The sequence below is a fragment of the Nuphar pumila genome, chromosome 3 (genome assembly GCF_984573655.1).
Source record: "Nuphar pumila chromosome 3, dmNupPumi1.hap1.1, whole genome shotgun sequence".
Taxonomy (NCBI): Eukaryota; Viridiplantae; Streptophyta; class Magnoliopsida; order Nymphaeales; family Nymphaeaceae; genus Nuphar; species Nuphar pumila.
The window spans coordinates 62,208,492-62,232,333 of record NC_143251.1 but is presented as its reverse complement, the minus strand read 5'-3'; the positions used below and the strand labels follow the sequence as shown (position 1 = coordinate 62,232,333).

Sequence of the window (23,842 nt, the reverse complement as noted above, 5' to 3'; positions counted from 1 at the left end):
TCAGGAACATATCCCATACTCTTCATGTTTAGAGTCAATCCCTTATGTGTCTTATCTCTTGCTACAAATGCATTAACCTCATTCTTCACTTCAATCCAACTGTATCCTGCTTCCTTTACAATTCCACTGTATTTCATTCCTTCTCACCTTCTCCACATCAGCCCACATTCCTGCAGATGCAAACATATTTGAGAACATGTGTGACCCACTATCCTTTGGATCTATTTATATAGCTAATTCAGCTGCATGCTTAGCCAAATTGATATCTCCGGCTTTTCTACATGCACTCAATAAACTCCTCCACATGATTGCATCTGGTTCAATTGGCATTTGTTCCATGAACAACTTTACCTCATGTAGTTTTCCAGCTCTGCCTAAAAGATCAACCATGCATACATAATGTTCCATTCCAGGTTCAATGTTAAACACATGCCTCATTGAATAGAAATGCTGGAACCCAGTCTCAATAAGCCCAGCATGGCTAAAGGCAGTTAGCATTCCAACCAGGGTTTTAAAACTCGCCGAGTCAACTCGGTGATTCGGCTCGGCCCTCCAACGAGTCAACCCGGCAAGGTAAACTCGTTTTGCGAAAACTCGGCCTTGACTCTCGGGCTGACTCGGGCGAGTTTTGGGCACTTTTTTCTTTTTTCATTTTTCAAAGGCTATGGGCAATTTTTCCACATGTAAGTGTTCACTTTTCAAAGAACAAATAGCATAATAACAATAGGCTTACCAACTTAATATAAAATCACAAAATTAGTAAAAGTCTATCAAATTTCACATGTCCATCATTCATTCCTTTTGGTAGCTTCAGGTAAGGAATCAAACCCAGTACCAACTTACCAACTTGAAACACAAGATGAAAGTCATTGTTATTCTTCTATATCCTCCATCAGATCCCACTTGAAGTGGCTCCTGTCAAAACTCCAAATCCTCCTCCTAAAGGGTTTGAGTTTATTTCTTGCATTAAAAGTTCACCACGCCACTACTTACAAAGAACTATATAAGTACATAGGTACATAGAGCAAATGTCCATAAGGAAACTTTGTTGCTGTGAGACCTACACAATAGTTGGCAGCCTGCCAGCCTGTTCAAAACCAATAGCATAAAATGCCCACATTTATCATTATAATATATATATTACAACATTCTCATTATCCAAAGCTTATATGCATTTATGTGTAGATATATAAGGCATGGTCCAATCAACTCTACATCAGACAGACGCTTACAAATATCAAGATAAAGTTCAATGTTCCCAAAATTTTGCAAGGATTTTCTGAGGCCCTGCAACACAACAGCTATGTCCATATATTCAGGATGTAAACCATGATCGAGCATGGCTATTAAAGTTCTTGAAGCTAGTAATTATGTCATTCTTTATATATTGTCTTGAAAGACTTGTTCCTGCTTGTGTAGTTTCTTTAGTAAATGTGAGATTTGAATTAAGAGCAGTTTTACTTGATGTTATTTTACTTATTAATCAATTAAACTAGTAATTAAGTCATTCTACAAACCTTTATATGTTTAAATGACAATTTATATATTGTCCTTCTTTTAAAATCAAAAGTTAACAAAACTCGGTCAGGGTCATTGAGTTGACCCGCCGAGTCACGAGTCAATAAAGAGCGAGTCGAGTCCCGAGTCATGGGTTTTAAAACCTTGATTCCAACAAAACTAACATAATTGGGTTCAATACCTGCTTCTCGCATCTTCTCGAACATTTGAAAAGCTTCAAAAGCATGGCCATGTTGTGAATAACATGATATAATTGAATTCCAACACACAACGTCTATGCTGGAAATGGCATCAAAAAGTTTTGGAATACACATCGACAAGAGCACTTCCAGCAAAAAGATCCAATGACATTCCTGCCTTGATGATGAGGGCATGAATTTGTTTGCTCAACCATACATCTGTGCATGATGCTGATGCTCTCAGCACACTGACAAACGTCAACAGGCTTGGATTCAATGATGTCCACCTCATCTCGTTAAAAAGATCAACCACTAGTTCAAGCTCACCTCGTTGAGCAAAACCTTCAATCATTGCATTAAATGAAACCACATTGTGATCAGCCATTGTATCAAATACTTTCCTCGCATCTGCTGCAGAATTGCATTTCGCGTACATGTCAATAAGACCATTCCTGACAAATTCATCATGGTCAACGTTAGCCCTGGTAGTGTAGCAATGTATCTGTTTACCATAGCCCAAAGCCTCAAGCACATCACAAGAATTCAGTACACGTGCAAGTGTACCCATCTGGCCACCAACCCTGTCCCATTCATCAATGAAAACAGCTGTAGGGCATCCCAATGAAATGAATTCTTCATGTAACCAGCGATCATTGTAGTCCATGAGACGACATTCTTAACAACCATATGATTGAATAACTTACGTGCAATACTCAATTGTGCACACTTTGAATACATATCAATAAGCACATTATTTACCAAAACATCTAAATCGCATTGTTTTCTTGTAATATAAGCGTGAATTTGTTTGCCATGATCAAGCAAAGAAAGAAGCGAGCAAGCACTAATCACGCTAGAGAGGACATGCCCATCAGGCTGAACATCAGTTTTCGTCATCTGGCATAGTAGTTCAATTGAAACCTCACTCTTTCCAACAAGTGAGTATCCAGAAATAATTGCAGTCCAACTACATTCTTCACCGGCAACTCGTTGAAAACCAATTGCGCTTCTTCAATGCAACAATTCTTTGAGTAAACATCAATCAGAGCCGTGCCCACAAAGACATCTGAATCGTAACCCGCTTTGATTGCGTAATCATGCAACTGGGCGGCATCTTCCACTGCGCCTAACCCCGAACAAGCCCGCAAAAGATTTGCCAAAACGAACTTGTTCGGCTTCTCGTGTGCTGCCCGGAACCGAGAGAAGAGTAACAGTGCTTCTCCTCCATAACCATGTTGAGCAAAACCAGAAATGATCGTCGACCACGATATGAGATTCCGCTGAGGCATTCTTTCGAACAGTTGGCGTGCTTCTCTGAAGCAACCGGTTTTGGAGTACAGACTGAGGAGGTGGTTCTCTATAAAGATGTCCGGAAGGAGGCCTGATACTACGATCCTTCCATGAACTGTCCGCCCACTCATTGAAGAATTCATGTAGGTGCATGACTGCAACAGGCTGGCCAATTCCTGCCTGGTTTCTTGAAAGTTTTGGGTGGGAAAGTTCAAATGGGAAGATGAGTAGGAAGAGAAAGGGAAGGCCGAAAATTTGAGATTGTTGGGATTGTGGAAAAACTTGATGGGAAGAGAAATGGAGCTATACAATCTCATAATCCCATGGAAGGACCCAGAATCTGTGCGTTCCCTCTACCTTCCCTTTCGGTGTAATCCTGAGAGAGAGAGTGTGAGATGTCAATGGGTCGGGTATCCGACGCATCAGGGTGTAACCAAATCCCCGCTACTGGTTGGGGGTTTTGTCGGGTCAAAAATGAAATTCAAACCCGGGTTCATATGATTCAGGAAGGGTTGGATGTCCGACAAAAATTGTAACCCACACCAGACTTGTATATTACCTGCGTCGGATTTGGGTTGGCATATGATCATACCCGAGCATTCGGGTTGGATCAAGTTGGGTATCTATTAAAAACAGCAGGACACCTTTTTTGTGGGTTCGGTTCCCAGTCTCTGGCCTGACATGGTCTGGACCCAAATGGTCCAGACCTGTCAAAGGCCGTCCCATGTTTGTCGGATTGGGCGTCAGCCCTTTTTCGTCTGCCAGCTGAGATTTTCGGGCATGTTGTGGTTATTGCAGCAGCTGGGCTGCGTCCAGGCGCAGGCTGGAAGGCCTGCACACCTCCTGGACCTTTGGCTGAAGCCAACCTGGGTCTGGACCAGTCGGTCCAGACCTGGACTGTGTTGGGCGAGCCTGCTGCAACCAAGTTGTAGCAGGTGGGTCGCCTTCGGGTGCAAATCCTGCACCCCTTGCGTTTTGGTATTGGCCGAGCCCCATGTGAGGTCTGGACCAGTCGGTCCAGACCTGGGTTTTCTCTCTTAGCTGCACCCGGTGTGCGTGCGCTAGGTGCCACATGACAACGAATGACCGGCAGTCCTAATAGATGGTTTTTCCTCCCGTTGTTGTGCATTGAGTGTTGGTTGCATTGAGTGTTGGTTTATGGCCCTCCGAGCTGCAGCCTATGCGGTTGCATGTGGATACGTACCACGGGGTCCAATACCCCAATAACATTATGGATCGTTTTAGTGAGCTCCGGACCGCAGCCTATGCGGCTGCATGTGTGCTTATGCAGCACGGGGTCCAATACCCCAATGTTTCCACCCTTTGACTCATTATGACTTAGAATAGAGCGCACGGTTGTCTAAACAAATAATATATATATGTGCGCAAATAAATGAAAATGTCATCGATATGATTGTGTAGACTTAGTCCTTACGTAATTTTGGGGGTTCGTAAATTGTAAAGCAATTAAAGATATGCGCGTGAAGTATGTAATCGTAATGTATTGGTAAGAACCACCAATTCGTGTAGTTCGACTCACCTACGTTGAGGATATGGTCGCCTCGACATAAACCCAATACATTCGCGAATGAATGTCTGGTTAAATGCCTTCAAGCAAACTAGAGTTGTTTCATAACTACGAAACCTAAGGCACATGTCATCCATTGAATGTAGTCACATAATCGTGTGTTCGTTGTGGTTGTTTGCACGGATGAATGTACTCTCATGTTTTGCTGTATCAGTCACCTTGGCAAATAAGTGGCTTTCCCTAAGCTTGAGGGATACTATGGATATTGCAGTCGTGTGAGACTTATGCGACTTTGGAACTCCTTAGCGAGTTGATTGTGGGCGATGGCCCCACGTAGCGAGATGAGCTCACTCATAGTTGTAATATATGGTTTATGAACCTTGGCACAGCTTGTGTCACGCTTTACCGTGGGAATGTTTCGTATTGTCTCATCTTATTGTACAGTGATGTTTGGTATTGTCACTTGATTAGTTCATGCACTTATGACACGATGCACATACTTGTCCACTGGTATTTGTGCATAATTCACGATGACATATCTGGTTGCATGTCACAGTCTTATGTATTGCTACATTAGTGATTTATGTTCTTTGATGCATACCTTACTGATTGTTATAAATTGCTCATGCTTTATCTAATTACATTGATTCATGCTAGTTGCAGTCTTTCATAGATCCATGTGTAGTTTTATACTTGCCCATGCTGTAGTTGCTCAAGTATTGTTAGTTTAGCATGCTAGGTTTACTTTGTATAGCTTGCTTTCGATTTTCACATGTGGTATATCGTGTTTGGTTTGTCTCACCAGCTCGAGAGAATACTGACCCTGTTTTATGGGGATACAGGTGTTTTTACTTAGGCGTGCGATGGAGCTCGGTGTGCTGCAGCGGACATTTGAACCCACACTTCTGAACCTCGCTTTGTTGGATCCTGGCAGTGTTTTTGTATAAGAGTTTGGTTGTGCAATTTTGTAAAGATGTATTTAAATAAAAGTTGTTTCAATTAAATGTTGTTTCACACCTGTGGCCCCGCCCAGTGTTTTTCCGCTTTTCTTCCCTTTCGGCTTCTTCCGCACTTGCGCAGCTGATTTTCAAAAAAAAAAGTTTACTCAAAATCCAAAGGATTTTCAAGTCGGAAAATCTGGGGGGCGCTACATTTTTGGTGTCTTGAGAACACTTGGGAGAAAAATTAAGAAAAAAAAGGAAAAAGAAAATTTAATTAGGGCCAAGCTTTTGCCGCAAATGTCAAACATGGCTACACTATTTTGATTTTCCAAATATAGGCCAAAGTTTTTCTAACAACTCCCAAGTGTAGAGAAAGACCAAGAGCCTAAGTGGGCAAATGCAAAAAGGTACATAAGATGCCTTTTTCAGGAAGGGGTCTTCTCACTTTCTCGTATATATTTTTCTGAGTGAGAACCTCTCCTTTATAAGGAAGAGATGTGCTGGTAGTTTTCATCCTCCTAGGTAGCCGTTACCCAGTTGTTGGGACTTACCAATTTTCTCTTTAAGGAGAGAAAATCGATAACCATTTTCATCTTATGTTTATCCAAAATAAAGCACGTTCAAATGTGTTTTATTTGGATAAGGCATTCTATCAGGCAATTTTATGTGTTGGAGAGAGAGTGAGCTCACCTCTCTCCTCAATGCATGAACCCATCCGTGAAAACATGGTCACTACGATCATGCATGACCAACATCTCCCACTTGGCCATGTAAAAATAATTATGATGCAGGGTTTTACCTCGCACTATTGGAGTATTTCACTTACATCAATATTCTTGGAATGAGTTATATACTTTAGTTACTCATTCAGTTATATGTCTTATCAAACATATCTTAATCTCATACAGAATACATGTTTCAAGGATATTTTTTCTGATATGTCCTTTGTTAAGGGATCAACAATCATATCAGATGTAAGTAAGTAACTAATTTTGATTTCATTCATTTTAATCATATCATGAATATAATGATATTTTACCATTATATGTTTGCTTTTAAAATTGTTTACTCCACTCTTTATAAGATAGATGGCATCCTGGTTATCACAATAAATTTGAACTGACCCATTGGTTATATCCTGCTTCAAATAATTAATGAAGCGACTTATCCAAACGACAAATGTGGTAGTTGTATTGCATGCAATATATTCTGTTTCCTGAGTATGTTGAGCTACACAATCTTATTTCTTAGAAGACCAGAAAATTGCTCTTCTTTCAAGAAGAAAAATATATCCAGAAGTGAATTTACTATCATCTCTACTGCCTAGAAAGTCATCATCAGAATATCCAGTTAATTCTAAAGTATCATCTTGAAAATATAGTTTCAAATTTACAGTCCCTTTTAAATATCAAAATATGTTTTTTACTGATTAACAGTGAGGTCAGCCAGGATTACTTTGGTAGCGACTAACGAGGCCCACATTAAAGCTGATATCAGGCCTTGTGCATAGCATAACATATATCATACTTTCAACACTTGTACATAAGGGACATTCAGTCTTTCATGTCCATCACCAGGAATATCATTCTTACTTAATTTGACATATTTTTCTACAGGTGTTCTAACAGGCTTGCAATCACACATTTTAAATTTCTTGAGTATATGATTTATATACCTTTCTTGGCTCAAGCTTAAAAGTTTAGAATTTATATCTCAAGTAAGTTTAATTTCAAGAACATAGGATGCCTCTCTCATGTCTTTCATCTCGAATTGAGAATTTAACCATTATTTGGTTTTGATAATCATATCATTGTCGTTTCCAGTCAAAAGAATACCATCTACATATAGGGAGAGAATAACAAATTTACTTCCACTTTTTCAAACATAAACATAGTGGTCAAATTTATTTGCCACAAACCCTAATGACGTAATTGCTTTATGAAACTTTAGTTACCACTGACGTTGTGATTGCTTAAGTCCGCATAAAGATTTTTTTCAACCTATATACTTTATCTTCTTTGTCTTTTATTATATATCCTTCAGGTTGTTCTATAAAAATGGTTTTCTTAAGCTCACCATTAAGAAATGCAGTTTTAATATTTATTCGATATAAAACTAGGTCGTAGTGAACTACAATAGCGAGAATTATCCTTATCGAGGCAAATTTTGCAACAGGTGAATATGTATCAACAAAGTCTAACCCTTCTTTTTAAGAAAATCTTTTAGCCACCAACCTTGCTTTAAATTTTTCAATACTACTATCGGACTTGAATTTCTTCTTTAAAATCTATTTACATCCAATAACTTTTTTTCTTAGGTAAACCAGTCAATTCTTAGACGTGGTTTTTTTTTCAATAGACTTATTTTCCTCATCCATGGTTTTTACTCAGTCTGTTGACTCACGTGATTTTATTACTTCATCATATGACAAGTTATCTTTCATGTCATCCAAGTTTAAAGCATAACATAGTTTATTTGACAAGTAGACATAATAGTCATCCAAGTAAGACGGGAGAACTCTAGACCTTTTGCGGCCAATCTGAGTCTGATGAGAAGAAGATGGAGAACTAACAGATGGTTCATCATTACTTAAATGTTCTTACTAGTCATCAAAGTCATAATACAAATCAAGATGATCATCTCTATTTATTTCAGAAATATTTTTTTTCATGTTTTGATCTTCTAAGAATATAACATCTTTACTTTCGATTAAACCCTTATCAGGGTGGTAAAGTTTATAACCTTTGGATCATTTAGGATATCCAATAAAGATACACCTTATAGATCTTGTATTGAGTTTATCTCTTGATCGCCCGTCCTATAACCTTTATATGAGCTATTGAACTTCATCTAAGAAGGTGACTTAGGTTAGTTTTTTTTTTCTGTCCATAATTCAAAAGGTGTAGAGACAATAGCATTATAAGGAACCTTATTTAAAATATATATTGCTTTATTATTACTTATCTCAAAAATACTTCAGGTAATGAAGCATTAGATAGCATGCATCTAACCATGTCAAGAAGGATCCTATTGAATCTTCTAGCCATACCATTTTATTGAGGAGTACCTGGAGTCGTAGATAAAGGTTTGATCCCATTAGCCTTACAATATTCAAAAAAATCATTTGAGGTATATTCTCCTCCTTAATTGGACTGTAAAACATTAATCTTTTTACTAAGTTGTTTTTTGACTTCTTGATGATATTCTTTAAATTTTTCTAATGCTTTATACTTTTATGTTATAAGGTTATAGATAATTATATCTTGAAAAGTCATTAATAAAGGATATAAAATATTGCATTCCTTTATGAGTTTGAGTCCTGAAGAGACCATAAATGTTAATGTGTATTATTTTCAATAATTCAAATGTTTTAATTATATTATGTAGAAAAGGTTTTCTTGTCTTTTTTCCATAGATACAAGGTTCATATCATAAATACATTGTCAATATAAGCATAAATAGATGAAATTTATTCATCTCAGAATCATAAATTTTGAACAGACCATGTTGTTTATCAAAGACCTCATCATAAATTTTTGAACTCGACCATGTTTTCTCATAGTAACTTTTTTCGGTAAAAATCTAACTTCAAAACCCTTAGCAACCAAAGCTGGAATAGACACTAGATTATGTCTAATGAATGACACAAACAAGACATTTGACAACAGAACATTGTTTCTAGAAGTTTCAACACGATAAGTCCCAACACCCATAATATCAGAGTAGGTGTTATTCTCCATGTACACCTGATGTTCATTGGGTTTAGACTCGATCATGTCCACAATTCCTTCCTTGCTCATGGCTATATGACGTGTTGCCCTAGAGTCTACTCACCATCCAAAAAAAGCCTTGTCTACATAAGAGCATTATGATATCACACAGATTATATCACACTTCTCCTTTTGCTAGCCATTTCTGTTGTTCATGCTATTGTTGTTGTTCATCCTACTCCCGCAATCTTTCTTGAAGTGTCTAGGTTTTTCACACTCGAAGCACTTTACTTGGGATGTGGTTGCCTATGGCTTACGAAATGTTGGACATTTTCTCTTATTAAATTTATCATTATCTTTAAAAAACTTTCTCTTAAAATGTGAGCATCTAGAAGAGCTATGGATGTGGTTTGGAGCATCTTTTGCGAAGCGTAATTTGCTTTTTTTGTCTTGCTGCATATGTTGCTGCTCAATTTTAAGTTGAGCAGGTAGCTCTTCCAAAGTTACATTTTTTAAGTTTAGTGTTAGGGTAGTTTGCACCATCTTTCATTAAGTTGGGAGACTATACAAAATAGTGTATATATGCATCATACGATCAAGAATCACATTCCCAACAATCACAAAGAACTTTGTCATTACTAGCATTTTGTTTACTTGGTCAGCTACATTGTCATTTTCTTACATCCTACATAAATTATATTGCTTTAAGAGCAATTGAATGTGAGTTTTAGAGACAGTATCATATTTCTTTGAAATAACATCAAACATAGTCTTTGCTGTAGAGTAATCTTTGAACACCCTAATGAGATCGTCATTCATATAGGTGAGCATAATGGTTCTAGCTAACATGCTATTTTTTCTATATTTGAGATAAGCAATTTTGTCTCTTTCTATAGCTTTGTCACCAAGGTCTCTCATTTTAGTAGTCGGGGCATTTTTGATGCCCTCTAAGGTCAAAAAAGAGGAATTCTCCTATTTTAAATATAAAAATTGATTTAATTTAATTTATCAGTTTTGTTTAATTCAGTAGCATAAACCCTACTAGTCATTTTTCTGAATTTAACTAGTTTATGTTAGCAAAGCATGATAAAGATATATCCAACATTCAACAAGAAGATAAATAAAATAATATTAGCCATGAACTCATAAAATATCATGTTCATAATCAGCAAATTCATGATATTAAATTTATTTTGTCATGCAAATATCACAAAAATGAAAGACAATCAATTTCTAACTTATTAAAACTAAAACTAAGATCAATGAGGCAAACTACAAGCTCTAAGCACTTTTCTATAATTTCAGAAAAGTCAGAGGTGAGAACTGAAAGAAAACAATTACCCCCCCCCCCCAAAAAAAAAAAATAGAACTTAAAAAAAGCAAGGGGTTTTCTGCAAAATCTCAAAAAATATAAGCCTCTTTTGGATATATGTCAGAGTTTAGGTCTTTTTTTGGAAATTACCAAAAAATTAAGGACATGTTTTGTAAAGTGAGGGATACAGACGTCAAATATAAAAATAACAAGGGCAAAATTGTAACTTTATTGCAGCAGGATATAATATGCACTAATATAAAAGAACTAAGGCTAAAAGGTAAATGAACCGGGCAAGGACTTGACTGGTATTAGTGGAATAGACCAGCTAGGGATCTCAATGAGTTGGGTTTGGTTGGACTTAGGTGAAACCAAACTTGGACCAGATTTTCAGGTATGGTATCGGATCCGGACTCGGGTCTAATCGGGTCTACTATAAGAGAAACCATATCTAGACTCAATAAGAACTACATGTACCAGACCCAGACCATACCCGATAAAATAATATTTTTATCATTTTTACATTAAAAATTTGTGCCTTAATTGGAACTGAGGTTAGGTCCGGGTCTGGTATAAAATTTCACAAACTATAATTGGGTCCATATTAATTGGACCTTCGGGTCTGGACAAGGGCCTTTCTGTTCATTGTTCCTTCCCACTATAGCATTCACATTTTGTGTGAGTTGGAGCATAATCATTTTAAGCTTTTCCATCTGAACATTGGCTTCACAATCTCTTTGTGTGAGCTTCCTCATGAAATCGGTTTGAGTTTCTACATAGAATGATCGAGTAAGTTCTCTACCCCCATGGTGAGAGCTAGAACCTTCCTCCATTCTATGACCTTCATTGGCTTTGATACCACTTGGTGGGACCTTAGATTTAGGATCCATTTGTGAAGGCGAAAGACCTTGCTCTAGGTCTCTAAAACTCTTTTGCGTAGAAGTTTGGTCTTCTAGAGCTATTTTCTTTAGCTCCTCTTTTCTTTTTTCTCTAGTTTGAGGCACCACTTGTGTAGTATGTATTTGTGATTGTTTCACTACCTTTCACTACACTATTACAAGGTTCAAGATGAGTTTCGTCTAGCCTTAAGCTAGCTTACAAGCTTAGAATAGAGAATGCAAGAGCTACTCTCAAATTAGCTCACAAAAGTAGGCCACAACCGGCCTAGGCTACAAATAACCACAATTTACACTTAGTGCTACACACTGTTGCCGGGGGAGGTTTCTCTGCCCGAATGGCAGAAATAGAGCTCGGCAAGAGCCAAGCGTGTGGTGCACGGTAGTGCGCAGGCTGGCGCTTGCAGGTAACACTGCACAAGGTAGCAGGGTCAGCTGGCGGTCACATCTGTTGTAGATGAAGGCGCACAGTTGAAGTGCAAGTGCGGATGAAGCCGCGTGGCTGCAATGCGTGGGCAAACGGATGCACGGTATGTGGTGTGTGAATGTTGCGGTGATGTGCGGCATGAAAGGCATTGCGCGTGCACTGTGGCAGAGTGCGACATTGCGCATGATACGGTGTGCATGGAGCGTCTGGCAGAAGTGCACTGCTCAATGCTTGTGTGGATGGCGTTACCGAGCAGGACAGAGCGCTGTTGAGGTGCTGCGGTGCTTGGCTGCGCAAGTGAATATGCAGCTAAGTGTGTGGCACTGTCTGTCTTGCGCACAAGCAGAGTGCATGAAGAGAGGTTGATTAGATCGATCACGAGTTTGTGGAAAACCTTCACGACTGCTGCACTGAATTGCTGAAGGTGATCAACCTTTACAACTATAGGCGGTAAAGGATCTCTGATCGAGAAACCTTCCTATGCCTGGAAAGAATTGAGAAAGGCCTCTTGTTGTGGCAGAAGTGCTCCTCGCATGCGGTAGCCGGTATTGATCATTCGAGAAGGCGTGACACAATAGAAGTTTTAAGCAGTAAATGATTGCGCCGAATTAAGCATAAGCAAAGCTGTGAAAAGTGAAGCACTCACTGATTCTTCGAAATGAGAGTTGCGCTCTTGACATCTTCACTTTAACGTGCTATTGTAGAGAATCTGCAAATCGTTGGATGTGCGATGAATAGATCTAGGCTCAAAGCACTTGATCTTCCTAAAATCCAAATCGATTAGCTTTAGACTAGCCAAAATTGGTTGAAAGAAAATGCTTAGCATAATCCTCCAAAATCCCCGATTAGGAGATCCAAAAGCCTTGCGGCACCAAAGAGAAAAAACTTCCTTCCCAAAGACCGAAGTCCCAATTCTATTTCAATATTTCAAAAGATACAAAATGAATGCCAAAGGCACCTATTTATAGGCTAGTACAATACTGAAAATCCATGATGTCTTTTTTTAGAACGTTTGTAGTTTTGAAAAGATTTTTTAATGAAGAACATATGAAAACCAGACATCAAATAATAAAAACTGGTTCTCACTAGTGGATGAGACCGGGTCGAACTCAGTGAACGAAAATATTTCGTATTCAAGCACACAAATCTAAACTATTCTTTCTTGCCGAAATGGAGAAAAAGTATGAAAGGAAAGAAGTCTAAGTAACTGCTTATTACAACAAATGAATACCCTACGCAGAGGGCGTAAAAGACATTATTTACAAACCCATAATTAAATTCCTAATTCTAAACTGAAAACAACAAACTTCTACTCTTGTGCTTTCGTGTCGCGTATGCGCTTCAGCTCCACTCCTGTGCTATCCGTAACATCAGAGGGGTTAGGAAAGAAGTGGAATCCTCCTTCACGCCATCACCGTAGATTGGAAGCCTCCACCAGAAAAGAGAAGAAGAGAGAAAGAGGGAAAAGGGGAAGAAGAGGTAAGGAGAGGTGGAGGGGAAGGGTTAGGAAAGAGGGAGAAGGCGCCAAGGAGAAGACAGAGGAAATTTTTCCCCTTTCGTTGATTTAAAACGAATTCTGCAAGTGGGGTTTGTTACAGTTTTTTTTTTCAATTTTAAAAACTGCATTAAAACAATTTTATTTACAAAAAACCTCAAAACAAACTAAACTAACTAACTCTAATTTTTTTTTTATTTCTAAAAACTAAACTGCTAAAATTAAACCAACAACTAAAACATGCATTAAAATGTAAAATAAAGTTATTTTTCATGCATTTTCTATTTTTAATTCATTTTTGCTCATTTACTCAAAACTAGCATAAAATTGGGTTTTTAAATCATTTTCTCATGAAAACATGCATATTTTAATATGAAATATCCCTAAAATATATGCATGATCAAATACCCCCATGCTTATGTTTTGCTAGTCCTCGTGCAAACTAGATAAATGCACGAAATGAAAACTATCACCTAACTCACTTTCGTAAGAATCACGGTTGCATTTAGCTCATGCAACAAGCCCTTTCAACCCTTAGGTTACCCTAGTGGACGAGTAAGGTCTCGTGAGGGTTTGCAGTGATGCTACCCACAAATATCTCTTTCATGTATGCATAATATTACACATCCTCATAAAGAGTAGTTAATTAAAGACTTTGTTTTCACAAAATATTTCCTGTTATTTAAAAATCAAAACATAATTAGAGTCTTTTATATACCACCACAGAAAAAGAATTTCTTTCACTTTTCTAAATATCACAATTATTTATGTTTTATTCTTAGAAAATCCAATAAAAATAAGCTATTATTTATTTATTCTCACTCGTATGTTTTTTGCACAGGTTTTCTCAATCACACTTCTAAGCATTGAACTTTTTTTTCTTTTTAAGCTCTTTTCTTCTTCTTCTTTTTCACACTTTTTCTTTTTGCGCATTCATTCTTCTCTTATAGCTTGCGTGTGGTCTGCTTTTATGCCTTGTGCAATGTCAATATCTTTTATACTTTTTTCAATGCATACCAAAAGATATCAACTAAGACATAAAAGTGACTTACTTTATTTACCTTTGCAACGTGAGAGTCAAACACTTCAACTTGTGTCTGTTCTCAGCTACTAAGGATCACAAAGTTTTTCACTCTCCTTTTCGAAATGAAATTCAAAAGTTTCAACTTACATCTAAGTCCCATCTACTAAGGATTGTGAAATTATCCAAACAACCTAACGCATGCTCTTTTTCACTTTTTTAAGCTCATTTTTGCACTTTTGTTCATTTGCTTAGTTTTTCAAAAATAGAACTGTGCATATTCATATTTGCGTTTCAAAATAAATTCTAACATGTATCTATCATCATTTCTTCGAAATTCGCATAAACAACCATAATTTCTAGATCCATGTCAGAAAATTTTTTCGTGGGGCTTAAAAATCCTCTAAAAACATTAGATTTAAATAACATTCATATAAGTTCAAACTCATTCTTTAAAAACCTACTTTTTATGAGAGATGTGTAAACATGTGCAAGAACGTAAACAAAAATATCAAGTGAGCTACTACACCCTCCCCCATGCTTGAATGACACTGTCCCAATGGCACTCCCCCATGCTTATATGAAACTACGTGAATGCACATGAGAGGAAATAAATGAGGAAAAAGAGTAGAAACAACTTGACATGAATTAAAAATGCACGTTCTATGAATGCAATGTATACATGACATGACATGACATGACATGAAAAACTCAGGAATAAAACGAAAAAGGAAAAATAAATAAAATCTACAAATTCTAAGGCAAATCCAATAATATACAAGATATGGGTTGCTTCCCATAAAGCGCTAAGTTTGACGTCCCCATCCCCAGCCAGATGGATCCCTGGAAAAACCTTCATCGTCCATGAGATCAATGGACATGAAGTCTCGCTCAATCTGGCTCTCTATGAAAAGAGTGTCATCTGTGACACTGCGCACTGTGTTACCATCCCGTCTATCTCTAAATGTGATATCATGACTCCCTCGACAAGAAGAACAGAGATTAGTCTCATCTGAGAGACTGGTCAGGAAATGAGAGTCTAGAACCGACCGACTATCAATGAATGCAACTTCAGACAAGGGGTAGTTATGATCCTGCTTGACCAGGTCAAGCATCTTTTGCATCTGCACCTCTTGCTTGCTAAAAGCAATCGGTGATCCTAAAGGCTGAGAAAACGGGGCTTTATGTGAAGACTGTAACAACTGAGGGCCTTGCCCCTTCTGTTGAGGTATAATGGAGATTGACTCGTCGGTGGAAATGATATGGGACTCATGAGTCGATTCCTGAGTGGAGTGACATGCCTTCCCATATTGAAGTGATGTAATAGATTTAACCTGCTCACGATGTGAATCGTTGGGATGCAAGTTAAATGACATGGAATCCTCTCTCTTTGAGATGACAACAGGCCTACTAGATGGGTTCCCCTCACTTTGCCTACTGAAGGTCTCAACCAACTGTCCCATTTGAGTCTCTAGCTTGGCTATTGACTGTGTATGGGAGCTCAAAACTTGTAATATCTTATCTTGGAAGGATTGACTAGGCGAAGGCTCATGAGAATGGGGTTGAGTATAAGCAGGTTGGGTTGGGGAATAGCTCGATTGCCGAAATCTAGGCGCATAACCGCCTTGCCTGAGTTGGCTCTGGGAAGGGTTAGGGGGTAGACTGATGAGGTGGTTTCGCCATCCCGAGTTATATGAAGGTGCAAATGAATCATGCTCGGTCCTAGCAAAACCTTGGGCAGCATTCACCTGCTCCTGAACGAATTCAGGATATAGCGATGTTGCCGAACACTCTAAAACACAGTGTGCAGGGCTAGCGTATAGCTTGCACACTCTTCCTACTGGACTTCGCGAAGAATTGGCTAGGAGTTGATCTAATTTTCTAGACAACAGGTCGACCTTGGTATGCAAATCTAACTCGGACCCTACTTCAAAAATCTCTACTTTCCTAGGACCACTAGACACAGGTTGTAACACCCCAATTTTTTTATAACCCGAAACTGGTGGAATTTTTTTTTTTTTTTTTTGGGAAATACATTTAAATCTTTTAGCAGTTAACAGCGGAAAAACACATTGGGCATAAAACTTGGCGTGCTACTTCAGATGAATGCTTGCAAACATATACTTATGGAATTTAAACTTTAACAACTAATTAACCATGCATGAAATAAAATCAAGTTCCATAATATCCAAAATTTATCACATTTGTCATTGAATTGAATTAAAGTAAAATCAGAGTTCAGAATTCATGAAGCAGAGGAAAGGTAGGCTCAGTCCCCGTCGCAACCTTCCGCCTTCGCACGTAAGTACCTACTCATTACCTGAAAATTTTTAAACCATATAGGGTCAGACAACATGTCTAAGTAGAGTAATTATGCTAAACTTGTAAGACAGAATAACAAGACAATGATTTCAATAGAAATTTCATGGTTTAACATTTAATTTAACTTAAACAATCATACAACAATCATGCATGTTTAGAATTTTCATATTTAACAGAAAGACATAAATTCATACATTCAAGATACAAAATGCATGAACCATTAAAATGCATGACTTACCATATGCAGAAGCTCTTTCAATGCATGCATATTTTCTTATCTTTAGTTATATTTTCTTAATTAGATGATGCATGTGATGCCAAATTAATGCACACACCATTTAAGTTATCACTTCTTAGCCCTGCTGATACGACACAAGCAGACATTCTCAGATCAGGACCATGACACAGGACGTGTTTTACATACAGGGGTGGCTTTAGCCTGGCCAGGTCCATTCACTAAGACGGGGTGAGGGACGTTAATACGAGAGAGATTCCCAATACCTTTCAACCCGATCCATCAGTTTTTCCTCATGAGTACAATAACCTCTACGTTGCAGTCTAATGCAGAGGTTTTCCCCCTAAAATCGTGGGAGCGGAGGAGCAACCTTCCATGCCCGTAACAGAACTTTGCCACGAAGTTTTGTATCACCTGCTACTCTCCAAGCAAGTATCTTGAGTTTAATGTCACATGATTACTTGATTTCAGTCATACTTTTTATGCAACATCAAACTTAAACCACTTTATGGTCATGGATGCATTCTTATAAAGCATTGGACAAAGACATATAATTAAACTTGTAACAGACATTTGAGCACATGCGTAGCATAAACATCTTATTCATTTTCACACATCATAATGCATATGCATGTACATGGCCAATGCAACAAGGAGAATATATATGAACATTCATATCAATGAAACAATCATATCATCATGATATCATGGACATACATGTAGTCAACACATTTTTAGAATTTAAAACATAAACTTGTATTCATTGGACCTTTTGATCCTAAATCTTTCATGTGTAACCTTCCATTTACAATTCATGCCATAATCATATAAGATTGCATAAAATCAGACCTGCATAATCATTCACATAATGCATACTAATTTTATAAAGAAATTAAATAAAAACATATATACTATGCACCCTTTGAGCCTTGATTTATGAATTTGCCCTAATTTTTCCAATTTCATAACTCTGTCCGACTGTTACAGAGCTCACAGAAAATTTTTGGCTCCATTAACAGAGCTGAAATTTTTACAGTATATAAGAATTGTTGTCAGCTATCCGTAGCCACAAACCGTTTGTAAAAACTCTTTTGTATGAGGGAGTTATGCATGTTTTACTACAGACCTATCAGTTTTTGTTTCGACTTTCACAGAGACGTTCTCGGTCCATGAACAGAGCCCAAATTTCTACAGTAGATGCACAATGGAGTTAGCTTTCCAACGCAATAATCCGTTCATCAAAACTCCTCCGAACGAGAAAGACACGACCATTTTACTGAACGGAGGTCAAGTGGAAAACCTGGAATTCCGAGATTTGCATTTGGGTAAATCAAACCGAGTCACCCGAATCCCAAGAAAAATTAAAAGAAATAGGGAATACGCATGAAATAAAATTCCGAAAATTCTAAAATATTCACAGTAGATGAAACACTTCATAATCTATCAATCCAAACTAATATTTGCATAAAAATCATGGAATAAATCAAATACAAATATATTTTACGAATCTATTTCTAAGAAACTGATTTTTATAATAAACCCGATTTCAAAAATGGTTTTCTTTAGGGAAAAATGTGTTTTTGCCATGGATCATTAGATCTGAGTCAAACCCACGGTTAGGAGGGTTTAATTATAATCTAAACTCATGAAAAAGCATCAAAATCCATGCCAAGAACTCCGTTCTTGCAAGAAAAGCATAGAAACCCTACTTTTTGTTGAAAAAAATGTATTTCTTGATGGATGGACAGCCCTTTTTGATCGATCCACCAATCAGCCCTTTCTTCCAGCAAGATGAGGACCTTAGATCTCCTCACCACACCCCTTGAGGTCTGGATCTTGCACTCAAGAACCAAAAGAAACCCTAAAAGAAGAGAATAGGGAAGGGAAAGAGAGGAGAGAAAGAAGAGGGTTTTTGGGGGAGAGAGAAGCTCTCCTTTTTTTTTTTCCAGCACAAATGAGGAGGGCAAGGGCTATGGGAGGGTTTTATAACCCTTCTTAAATTAGGTTATGTGCTGGAATTAATTCCAGCCCTTGATCTCATCAATGAAATTCATTTGGAGCCCTTGATCTCCACTTTGACTTTTCAAACTTTAAATAACCTTGAAAATCACTATACCTTTATTTTCAATTTGAATTTGAATTAAGATGCCACATAGGATGGGACGGCCCACCTATGGGCTCCTACTAAACTAATAAAAATGGATTTTAATGTATACAAAAGAAAACTATTATATTAAACTATTATTGATAAATCATAAAATTCCAATTAAAAACCGTTTTAGTTTTATATACCCACAACTCATGTGAAAATGTAAAGGAATTGAATATAAGTTAATTCCATCTTATTAAGCATGTTAATATGTATATTTTTAAAATCTATTTTTGTTAATTTACTTTATTTAAATAATTTTACTTAAAAGAAAAATCAACATTTTCTTTTTAAGTAAGACGTTTTCAATTAGACATCACTTAGAATTTTCTCAAATATCCAAACCATGTAGGGTTTATATTTACTACAATTCAATATAGTTAAACCCCTTAATCCTTACGAATATACTCAAACATTAATTTTTAAAGAAATTAGGGTTTTATATTGGCACGAAATTCAGGACATTTCACAATGCTATAGAAAAGAACTTAGAAATTTTCGGATATTACATCCAATCCCCCTTAAAAAAAAAATCGTCCTCGAATTTTGGTTAACATTACGTACCGAACAAGTATGGATATTTAGCTCTCATATCAGCCTCGGGCTCCCAAGAACACTCCTCAAGCCCGTGGTGCTGCCATCGTACTTTAACAAGTGGAATTGACTTATGTCGCAACACTTGTTCTCATCGATCTACTATCTCTACCGGTCGTTCCTCAAACGTGAGATCTCTCTGAACCTCGACCTCGTCGTACTGAATAACATAAGTAGGATCTGGTACATATTTCCTCAACATTGACACATGAAAAACATCGTGGATGTTGGAAAACTGAAGGGGAAGTGCCAATTTATACGCGGTGCCTCCTATCCTCTCAAGGATGAGGAACGGTCCTACATACCTTGGACTCAATTTTCCTTTCTTGCTGAACCGAAATACGCTCTTCGTTGGCGATACCCTGACAAACACATGATTACCAACCTCAAAAGAAACCTCTTGCCTCTTTGGATCTGCATAACTCTTCTGACGGCTGTGTGCTGTCAAAAGCCTCTTACGAATCAACTGTACTTGATCCGTATAATGCTGCAAAACTATAGGTGATTCGACAGTTCGATCACCTACCTCGCTCCAACAAACAGGGGACCTACAGGGTCTCCCGTACAATGCCTCATATGGAGCCATGCCGATACTCGAATGATAACTGTTATTGTAGGCAAACTCATCTAACTTTAGGTGCTTACTCCAGTCACCTTTCCACTCCAATGAACACGCTCGCAACATATCCTCGAGTGTTTGAATAGTCGTCTCTGACTGACCATCTGTCTGGGGGTGAAAAGCTGTGCTAAACTTAAGCTTTGTCCCCAAAGCTTTCTGAAGTTGTCCCCAAAACTTTGACGTGAATCTAGGATCCTTGTCTGAGATAATCGAAACAGGTATCCCATGTAATCTGACAATCTCGTCGACATATAAATCCGCCAAACTCTCCAAGGTTTGATTCGCCCTGGTCGGTAAGAAGTGTGCCGACTTTGTAAGGCGATCCACAATCACCCAAATGGTGTCATACTGCTGGCGTGTCTTGGGTAGACCTACCACAAAGTCCATGGTAATGTCTTCCCACTTCCACTGCGGAATCTCAATCGACTGCATCATACCGCCTGGTCTCTGGTGCTCTATCTTGACCTGCTGACAGATTAAGTATCTCGACACGTATTCAGCGATGTCTCTCTTCATGTCGGGCCACCAGTAATTCCTCTGAAGATCCTTATACATCTTGGTGCTTCCGGGATGTATAGTGAATCCGGTACGATGCGCCTCATCCAATAACTCTTTCCTCAACTGGGGCTCTGCGGGCACCCAGAGCCTCTGGCCATACCAGATGCTTCCATCCTCCTCTAAGTGCAATGCTGACTGGTCTTGCTTGCATGCTGCAATCATCTTATTGAATTCGGGATTATTCTTTTGTTAGGTGATGATCCGATCCATGAGTTCTGTCCGCACTGCCGTGCTAGCGATCTAAATCTGACCCGATTCTGCTTCAAAGGGCTTCCAATCTATCAGGTCTTCGAGTAATTTCCACTTACCGCTGATAAAACTCGCAAGGCTCCCAGCCTTTCTACTCAAAGCATCAGCCACTACATTGGCTTTGCCTGGATGATAAGAAATGGAGAAGTCATAATCTTTTAGAAATTCTAACCACCGTCTCTGCCTCATGTTCAAATCCTTTTGTGAGAAGATATACTTGAGGCTCTTATGATCTGAGAAGACCTCAAATTGCTCGTCGTACAAATAATGTCGTCATACCTTTAGTGCAAAAACTATTGCAGCAAGCTCCAAGTCGTGAGTGGGGTAGTTTCGCTCATGCACCTTCAACTGACGTGATGCGTAGGCGATCACCTTGTCGTGCTGCATCAAAACGCATCCCAAACCAGTACCTGATGCATCACTATAAATCACAAAGCCTCCTTGCCCAGAAGGCAATGTGAGTATAGGGGCTGTAGTAAGCCTCTTCTTCAGCTCTTGAAAGCTTTCTTCGCATTGCTGGGTCCAGACAAACTTAATTCCTTTACGAAGTAGTTTCGTCATAGGTGAAGCGATCTTCGAAAAATCCTGAATGAAACGACGATAATAGCCTGCAAGCCCGAGAAAACTGCGTATATCTGAGACACTCTTAGGTTGTCTCCAATCTATGACTGCTTCCACCTTGGTAGGGTCGACTGACACCCCATCTTTAGAGATTACGTGACCCAAGAACATAACTTGATTCAGCCAAAACTCACACTTCGAGAACTTAGCATATAGTTGATGTTGTCGAAGTGCTTCGAGGACAATCCTTAGATGCTCCCTATGATCTTCCTCGCTCTCGGAGTAAATTAGGATATCATCTATAAATACGATCACGAAAAGGTCTAGGTAAGGCCGAAAGATCCGATTCATCCGGTCCATAAATGCCGCAGGGGCATTTGTTAACCCGAAGGGCATCACCAAAAACTCGTAATGACTGTATCGTGTCCTGAATGTTGTCTTATGCACGTCGGATTCTTTGATCTTCAGTTGATGGTACCCTGATCGAACATCAATCTTGGAGAAGACCTTGGCCTCTCGAAGTTGATCAAACAAATCATCTATCTTGGGAAGAGGATATTTGTTTTTTATTGTTACCTGATTCAACATTCTATAGTCAATGCACATACGCATTGACCCATCCTTCTTTTTGACGAACAATACTGGAGCTCCCCAAGGTGAAATACTAGGGCGAATAAAGTCTTTATCCATCAATTCTTGCAGCTGCTTCTTTAGCTCCTCTAACTCTGCTGGGGCCATACAATAGGGTGCTTTAGATATCGGGGTCGTTCCAGGCACCAACTCTATCGCAAAGTCCACCTCTCTGGTAGGCGGTATGCCTGGCAGGTCATCTGGAAAAACGTCTAAAAAATCTCGAACTACGTCCAAGTCTTCCAATGGTGTAGTATTGGGGTCTATCAAAGAAACACTGGCCAAAAAGGCCTCACACCCCTTTTCTACACAACGATGTGCCTTTAATGCCGAGATAAGTCGTCCTTTGCTCTCCTTTTTACAGGCCTTGTACTCGAGTACAGGCTGATCAGGGCGAGCAAATTGAATGCGTCGCTCACGACAAAGCATACAAGCGTAATGCTCATACATCCAATCTATGCCAAGAATTACATCATAACCGACCATATTCAACAGGATAAGATTGGCAGGGAGGTTCTGCTCTGCAATCATAACCTCTACTCTAGATAGATAGGTACGAGCGATAGAGCTACCACTCGAAGGTGTGATAACTTCTAGAGTATATCCCAAAGAAGTCGGCGTGACACCAATCAAATTCGCAAAACTTACGGATACGAAGGAATGCGTAGCACCAGTGTCAAAAAGAACTTTAGCATCGAACTTTGCAATAGAGATTGTACCTTCAATGACGTTGGCATCTTCTTGCAACTCCTCTGCAGAAGTCGCATACACGCGTCCAGTAGCTTTCTTCTGACCTTGCGGCTGGGACTGCTGGGTCGCTGCAGCTGTGGTCCTCTAAGAACAGGGGCAACTCCCTCCTGAACTGGCCTCATAGGGCAGTCTTTGATGAAGTGACCCTGTTTTCCACATCTCAGACATGCACCTGAGACTCTATAGCAGACTCCAGGGTGCCTCTTGTTGCAGTGCTTACATACTGCATAAGACTGCGGTGCTGGTGTGCCACCCTGTTGTCCCTTGGCCTTCTTTGCGGGTGGCGCCTTACTACTCTCTGCTGTTGGTTGAGGGGCCTTATTCGCATTTCCCTTCGACTTGTCGAAACGGCTAGGCTGAGTCTTCTTAGAAGACTCCCAGTCATCCTGCGTCACAAAGACATCGTTACGATCTATCGAGATTGTTTTTGGAAAAAGCCAAAAAGTTGGTTCTAGTTTTCCCCACCTGAAGTACTGTGGCCATCTCGATGGCCTGGTTGAGGTTTTGAGGATGGCTGGTCAGCACTCTCGTCCTCAGGCCATCACGTAAACCCTGCACATACTTCTTAGCCCGCGCCTCGTCAGTGGTATAAGTATGCGGGCAGTACTTCTCTAAATGTCGGAAACGTGTAGTGTACTCTGCCACCTTCATGGACCCCTGTTGAAGATCTAAAAACTTTTGTTTCTTACGATCGCGCGCGTACTGGGGAAAGTAGGTGTCCATGAATACCGTTGTAAACTCCTCCCATGTGAGGGCGCGTCGTTCATCAGGCGTATAGCGTACTTTGCGTGTCGTCTCCCACCAGCTCTTGGCATCCCCTTGGAGCCGATAAGTGGCAAAGGAAACCTGCCTTTCAGC

The 23,842-nt window shown here is 39.0% G+C and overlaps 1 protein-coding gene and 1 pseudogene across 1 annotated transcript; both read right to left on the bottom strand.

The window, feature by feature from the left end:
• Positions 1 to 1,809: 1,809 nt before the first annotated feature.
• LOC149843002 (pentatricopeptide repeat-containing protein At4g39530 pseudogene) lies at positions 1,810 to 2,594 on the bottom strand (annotated as a pseudogene).
• On the bottom strand, positions 2,591 to 3,130 carry LOC149843001 (pentatricopeptide repeat-containing protein At3g24000, mitochondrial-like). Its single transcript, XM_090000805.1, has one exon. It carries the CDS (start codon positions 3,128 to 3,130, stop codon positions 2,591 to 2,593), a length of 540 nt encoding a protein of 179 aa, XP_089856931.1.
• Positions 3,131 to 23,842: the final 20,712 nt, after the last annotated feature.